The sequence below is a fragment of the Diadema antillarum genome, unplaced genomic scaffold, assembly GCF_040938485.1.
Source record: "Diadema antillarum isolate AM-2024a unplaced genomic scaffold, OU_Dant_1.0 scf00000040, whole genome shotgun sequence".
Lineage (NCBI taxonomy): Eukaryota > Metazoa > Echinodermata > Echinoidea > Diadematoida > Diadematidae > Diadema > Diadema antillarum.
This window is the reverse complement of record NW_027270929.1, coordinates 1016566-1024457: the sequence shown is the minus strand read 5'-3', so window position 1 is coordinate 1024457 and position 7892 is coordinate 1016566. Positions and strand designations below refer to the sequence as shown.

The 7892-nt window shown below is 39.0% G+C and overlaps 1 protein-coding gene across 1 annotated transcript in view; it reads left to right on the top strand.

The window, feature by feature from the left end:
• The first annotated feature begins 4035 nt into the window (after positions 1-4035).
• Positions 4036-7892, top strand: part of LOC139712252 (huntingtin-interacting protein 1-like) — a 60346-nt gene continuing 56489 nt past the window's right edge. Inside the window, exon 1 of the mRNA XM_071624094.1 lies at positions 4036-4318. Within this exon, the coding sequence (XP_071480195.1) occupies positions 4232-4318 (87 nt within the window). The 5' untranslated portion in view covers positions 4036-4231. The remainder of the gene's footprint in view (positions 4319-7892) is intronic.

The window sequence follows — 7892 nt, the reverse complement described above, 5'->3', positions numbered from 1 at the left end:
GACCTTTTTTTTTTTTTTTTTGCTTGTTAGCTCATGAAACCCGGAAGTGGGCCCCCACACTTTTGAAAACGCCGGCCCTGCTACGTACTCATTGTGTGCGCTCCGCGCATATTCAATACCTGCAATATTCTCAGATTCTGAGCTTGCAACATGCTTAAATTTCAAGTTGTGGACCATCCTGATACATTAAATACAGTTTTTTCATTCATCCTTTGATCTCACCATCACTAACTTTGTAGAATGACAATACCTCAAATAAGTCTTTAAAATTTTCAAGGCAAGACCAGCTTTTGATACGTATGGCTTTGGTTGAATAGGGCAAAGTCCTTCACAAAATTTACCAAATTTGGAGGATGGACGCAATTTCAATCACAATATTAGGCCCATATTGAGATTGGCGGTGAAAAAAAAAATGAGCATGCAATAGTCAACACATGCAAAATTTGAGTGGTGAAATCGTAATCTTCATGTAAGACATCTGAGCGGAGTTTGAGCACACACAAAAAATTTAAAATAAAGGTATAAACAGCCCCTACACGAAAACAAAATTGCAAATTTCAGCACTGAAGTGACTGAGGTTATAATCTGGTTTATTTCGTACTATAAAACAAGAACGACAATGTGACTTTCATGCTTGTCGTATAAATTCTTTTCCATTTTTTTTATTTCTTATTTTTTACTTAAACATCTGTCTTTTTGGAGGACCAGTAAAGATGATCGACCTATGGCCCCTTCAGTATCATTTGTGCTCAACCATACTATGTACTAGAGCAAAGTTGTCGGTGGAGTAGTGAGACTTTTAATTTTGCGTACGTATAGGATCATCATTTTATTCATCATATTTTATATACCTTGCTGCCCTTGCGTAATAGCTTACAATGGTTGATGCACAGACGTGCAATTTTGTGAAGTTGTCTTGAATATGAAATGGAGAATGTCGACTTTTAGACTGAAGCCATTTGCTATGTGGTAGAGAGTGTTTTGTTGGGATCACGACATGCACAGAACGTTCCTTGGAAAAAACACTTTCTGCCAATCAGGAGTACTTCTCTTGGAATAATCTATGTGAGATATTGACATCGTGTTGTTGATATGTCTTGAAACAATACAATACACCCATGTTCTGCGAGTCGCGGTTACGTTAGCAGACGACAGCAACCGATGTGCAGAGTAGTCAGTCAGCACAACATAAACGTCATGAAAATAGACTTTGCCCAAGTCTTTTAGTGGCCTTGCTGTCGTATGGCCTGAAGCTTTTACGGCACTGGCTGTGAAACTTCAACAGCGCCCTCACACGTCAATTTTTCCCCTGTTGTTGTTGCTACAGCTAGTAGATATACTTTCACCAAGTAGGTGGAGATCATTAACAACACAAAGATTAGTGTTCTTGATTTACAAATTCATATTGTGTGTTGTTTACTTTCTATTAATGATACACATGATTATCTGTAACAAGTTCTATAACTGAATCCCAATAAGCTTGTATTCTGTGGGTATTGACAACCATGCATTGAAAAGATCCGTTGGAAAATAATGAATCAAAAAGAGAAAAATGAACCATTGCAGATATTTGTAGTAACCTTGCCACTGCTCTCGCGAAAATCTGTTGGGATTACATTTCTGTCTCAAAAACCACTAAAACATTTTACTTTGTTCTCGTACCTAATTTCCACATCATATGACATTGTTTCACAACCTGTTGTAGGAAAGATAGCAACATCTTGAGAAACCACAATGCTACGGACAGGGCCTTTTTTAGTTTGGTCGATTTTCGATGTGAATATGTATCGGGGGAACTCAGCATAGGCAAAAAGATATGTGATGTCTTTCAATATTGTTTGAAGAGAGAACAACTTACTCTCCTTAATGAAAATAACATCATAAAAAAGAGGGATGTATAGAAAGACTAACTTGATGATACAGTATTTTTAGCAATGATAAATTGCTTGGATCAGAGATGGTCAACCTTTCTTCACGACATCTTTTATAGGAGATTATCCCTAAAGTCTGGTCAAATAATAACAACATAAAAATGTAATACATAACGGCGGGATTAACCAACATTATCTCTAGCTGCTGGTGCAGCATTCTAATCTCATTCATTGAGGTATTCTATGGTCGAACCGGAAAGAAAAATGTGTCTGTCATTTTACAGTTAAAGGACAATTTACCCAAAATATATTATCAGAAAAGTTTGAATGCAAAATAGATATATGCTACTTTTTAAGATGTTCACAGTAAGGTCATCATCATTTTTGTAAAGAAAAACAAAATATTTCAATTACACTGCACTCGTTATACATAAACAAGAAAGCTACAAAAATATTTTTGAAAATTTTATCAAAATGTTTCATGTACTTTTTTTCTATTTCATCAGACTTTACCTCAAATTGAAAGAAATTGATTTATCTGTTTTTATATTCAAACTCTTCATAATATTGAAGTGAAAGTATAACAGTAAATTACATGAGTAGAACACATCAGTGAAGTTTAAAGAAAATCAAACAGTCCTTTGAAAACTTTTGAATTTCTAAAGTTTTGGTATAAAACAATCACTGGAGTGATAAGGTGATTACAACGCTTTGTGATGTCACTGTAGGACAAATAATGTAAGAAAAAATAATATAAAGAAAATTCAACATTGATATTTTCATTTTTCTAGCACGATGAGAGATCACTTTGCCTCTTTAATATTAAGGGGAATAATTACTTGGATTGTCTGTAACAAGTTCAAAGAATGTGTTTGTTTTATTTAGAATCAAAAGAAATTTATGTGATTCCCTTCATCCTTGTTCTATGCGAAATCATAAGTTGTTTCCGTCTTCTCCACTTATCCAGCAATGGTAGTACCAAAACTTTACAAGATTAATAACTATCATATTGAACAGACTGATCAATTTTCTTCACACTTCAATGGTATATTCTACCAATATAGGCCTATCTACTTTCACTCAAAGTGTATAGTAGGAGTATACTGTAGTGGAACAGCATAGTAGTATATAGCAGCAATGGAAGCTTCAGCTCCTACTAACCATATAAAGGCACGCAAACATTCTTCTTCTTCTTCTTTTATTAATTCAGCTTTCCCTTATTGAGAAAACTACCACATGCAAAAAACACACACAAAAAAAAACCAAACAAACAACCAATCAACCAACCAAACAAACAAACCAATTAACAACCCCCAAATATCGCTCTTGGGTATTGTCTTAGTATACCAATAAACAGAATAAACAGCTGCTACATTTCTGCGCTGCGTAGAGCTGCCATATTGTGTTATTCTCTAAACTTAAGCAGTTCATGTGTGTGTGTGTGTGTGTGTGTGTGTGTGTGTGTGATTCCCCCAATTTGTCACTTTGCTGATTTATTTTTTGTTTTCATTCAAAGCAACAATGATATCATATTGGAATTTCTGAGTTGTTTTGGAACTTTGTATTTGACCCATGCTTTTTCTTTATTTTGTTTTTACTTCTTGCTAATTCTAGCAATTATGATTATAGCAATATTGAGTAGAATTTATTATCAAAATCTACCAATTTTGCCAAGATAATTGAAACTGACCGTCATAGTCTCACACGTCATTTTACATCATTTGATATTTTTGTTATTGATTTGTTACCACATTTAACCAAAAAAAAAAACAAAGTTGAAATTAACTTTAATCAGTGAAGTGATTGAAAGTACGAGTATAATAAAGCTGGCTAACAAGACTACTTAATACTGTTGTACTGCGTGGCCACATCTGCAACACCGGCACAATGTGTTGAGGGCATTGACCTTGCATCCAGATTGCCTGCAAGTCAATCGGTGCGGTAGTGTACGGCGGCACGGCAGTGTACGGCGGCGCGGCGATCGAGCGACCGATCCTATTTCATGCAGTCGAGTGCCGCAGAGACGTAGACTACATACCGTAGCGTGTAGCGTACAGTATGGAAATCAGTTTCCCTGGGTTGAATTGAAGTGAAGTGTGTGGGCTGCGTCCTGCGACCTGTCGTATTAAATTCGAGCGAGCACGTACACACACGCACACACACGCTACGGGTGGGCAACTACGATTCCGTGACATCGAATTACACAGTGGGTGTTTATAGAAGTGATTCATTTATTCCATCTCGTCTTATTGATGCTGATGGAATAAAATACTACTCGTTCTTGGATTCGCGATTGTGACATTGCAGACACTAAAGTTCTATTTGGCACCGTCAGTGACAGTGTTTATTGCATTTTGAAGATGTCGTCGTCACTGACAAGTAGGTTGTCGGTCAGGAGAAGCACGGACAGCTTGGAGGCTGAACGACAAAACTTCATCAAGCGACAGGTATCATAAACGTACCATCGTAACTTATTTAGCTTAGCTAGGATCGTATACAGTTGTAGGACCTACTTAGTACCTGTGTGGGATGTGGTGGTGCTTCTGAGCTGCAGTGCAGTGTGTAGTTGCCATGATTGGAGTTTTTGTCTGACTGTAGAATCTACTTGTACAGTGTAGTCTAATAATACAGGAAATTACAGGCTACCCTCAGGCTCTGCTCTGTCAACCAACAGTATCGTTCCAGCAGTGCATGTCAGTAGAATACAGTAAATTCAGTTCGGGAAACCCACTCACAAGGGGGGCCCCTCCTTATAAGTAACCCGTCCCCCCTATAAGTAACCCCGTCCCCCTTATAAGTAACCCCCGGGGCACCCCTTATAAGGAGTCTCCACGCTTTTTTGCAATGCAACGCGAAAATGAAAGGACTGCGGCAATTCGCTTGATTATGTCCATAAAGCTTCACAAGTTTCCTAGTTACTCACGAAATTTGAGCAAAATCGGCTTGAGGCATCATATCTAAAATCATGGATTTAAATGCGATGTCAAACGACCCATGCGAATGCTGAAATGCGAGCGATTACTGGCGTGAGTGTCGCCAGACTGAGTCAGTCGCCACGTCTGCACTCAAGCATTGCCGCGCCGCCGCGCCTGGCGACACTCACGCCAGTAATCGCTCGCATTTCAGCATTCGCATGGGTCGTTTGACATCGCATTTAAATCCATGATTTTAGATATGATGCCTCAAACCGATTTTGCTCAAATTTCGTGAGTAACTAGGAAACTTGTGAAGCTTTATGGACATAATCAAGCGAATTGCCGCAGTCCTTTCATTTTCGCGTTGCATTGCAAAAAAGCGTGGAGACTCCTTATAAGGGGTGCCCCGGGGGTTACTTATAAGGGGGACGTGTTACTTATAAGGAGGGGCCCCCCTTGTGAGTGGGTTTCCCGAACTGAATTTAGATCTAAAGCCAAGAGCAAAAGGGCCTTATTATTACAACCTGACAACTGTAACACAATTTACAAATATAAGTTTATAAATTAATACTTCTGGATACTTTTTGAGGGACATGGTTAAAATCTAAAATTAACGTTTGAATTATAGTAGAAACGAGTTTGGTTCGGCTAACAGTGTAACACCATCGGATATTGCTCACAAATTAGATCTATTTTTATTTCTTGTTCACTGACTATGATTCAACTGGTCAAGAGCATTGAAAGTGACAAAAAAAAAACATCTCTTAACCTTAACTACTCAGAGTTAAAGCCCCAATATTCGGCCGGCCTCCAAAATCCGGACACTTACTAGGTATAGCCAGGTGCCCGCACCTCGTCAGGGGCCCGAATACCGTCACCCCGCTTAAAATCGTTTTGAACGCACTGAACAAAAATGTATGCCCGGGACTGTGTTCTGTACGCTTGAAACTTGGCAGGACTACCACAACCAAGCAAATTGTGGTGAAAACCAAACAGTTTTTCGCGAAAGTCTGAAATTTTAATAGGGCTATAGGAATACGTGTTATATGTCACCCGCACGCATCTTTTACGTGTATGTCTATGGGAACATCACGGTCACCCGCACACGTCTTTTACGTGCTAAGTCTATGGGAGAGCGGGTGACGAGTTGCGGGCCCCTTCCTTAGCGCGCAACTTTTTCGCATCGTTCGCCTTTGACGACGATAGCTGCAAATTTTCAACATCGATCAGTGAACTTGTGATTCCATTGGAATTTTCAGCATTTTTCCTGTATGTGAGTTGGATTTCAAAGAATTTCAGTGGCGAAATGTGATTCAATTATGGGCAAACATTAACTATGACGAGGTGCGGGTCACCCAAGTATACATGTATCATATTTATCACTGGGAATAATATCACAAGCCAGCAAATTCTACTGTCAGTGTCGCGACACACGCATATCACATCGTTTCACATAGATACTACTAGCACACTCTTTCACCACAGGAAAGTGCCTGAGTCACCTCCAAAAATCCTTTTAGAATCCCAAATTTTGCCGTCAAAAAAGCAGAATTGCCGCAACTTTCCTAAGCGCGCGTGAATTAGGTCCCTGTAAAGAATAAGGGTTGCCGAAAAAGCACTGGAAATTGAAAAATTACGCCGTTCTGTTGCGAGATTTTGTGCTTATTGCAAGCTCAGAATGTGATGGTATCCTAAAAAACACATAAGAAAAACAAAATCTCTGTGCGTGCCGATGCAGTGAACAAATGTACAGGGGCTGAATGCAAGTGCAGAGTCACCAAAATTCGGACACGAACGGGCGCCGCAATGTCCCCGCTGCAACCTTGCGCCGCAATGTCCCCGCTGCAACCTTGCGCCCACAAGGTACGTAGAACATTCTATGGCGCACGCTCATTTTTCAGCGGCCTTTGTATGCGCATTGACATTGCGTCCGAATTTTGGGGAAATGACAAGGTGATAATATTAGGGGATTCTCTGAAATTTTATGGTACATTTAACAAAATCAATATGGGGAAAAAGTAGATTGATATATTTAACATACATTATTATAGATATAATTTTGTAAAGTATTATTTGAGTTGAACAAATATTGCAAAATAGCTTAAGCGTCCAAAATTAGGGGTTTTACTCTATACACAGCCCTGTCGTTGTGCATTTAAGCATACGGCGTCTGGTCGGGCTACTCTAACCAACATTGCTAAACTGACTATTTAACGTTAGCCACACTAATCTACATGATTTTATTTGGTACTAGATCTCGTAGTAGAGTATTATTACTAAGTTCCACTTTGTCTTTGACTGAAAGATCGGTACCACGGTATGTGTATCTCATCGGGGATATGTTCTGAGGACACTACAATTGTATGTCTGGCTTAATGGAATCATGTCTATGGAGGAGGGCTGTAATTATTATTTTATTAGTTCTAATTATTATGAAAGCATATTGTGCAGTCAATGCATCTACATGTAGATATTATATGTACGATGTATACAACTATACACTTTAATACTAGATGTCATTTTGTGCATGGAAAAAAGGCCTAAAGGGAGATTGGTCAAACACCCACGGCGTTCACTTTACTTTGCTGTTACTCTTAAAATTCGTATTGCTTATTGGGAGAACTACAATATTATGTATACAACCAGGCCTTTGTTCGAGGCACTGGCTAGATGATTACCATGCCTACGGTGACTTCAATTACACTATTTTCTTTGGGGCTGTGCCCTCAGAAAATAGTGGACATGTTGCCTACTAAATTTTTGAAGTCGCCCCATGCACAAGCAGTGTAGGTCTACATGTACAGTGTACAATGTAGTTTCAACCTGAACCTCTCAGGCCTGGTTTGTTATGAATTGCCCAGAGCCAGATGTGAGTTCCTCACAGTGCTAATTGCCATGAGACGATGTCGAGGGGCATAGCCATAGCACTATACACTGTAGATTGAGAAATCACCGAGTGAGGGCAGTAGTTCTAACCATTGTTGATGACCCGGAAGAAAGCAGTCAATATTTGTTTTATGAGCTGTATGGCTCTTAATTTTGAGATACATTGTATCCATACTGAATTAACATTGTAAGCCATAGAAATAAAGTTGTCTTGCTACTG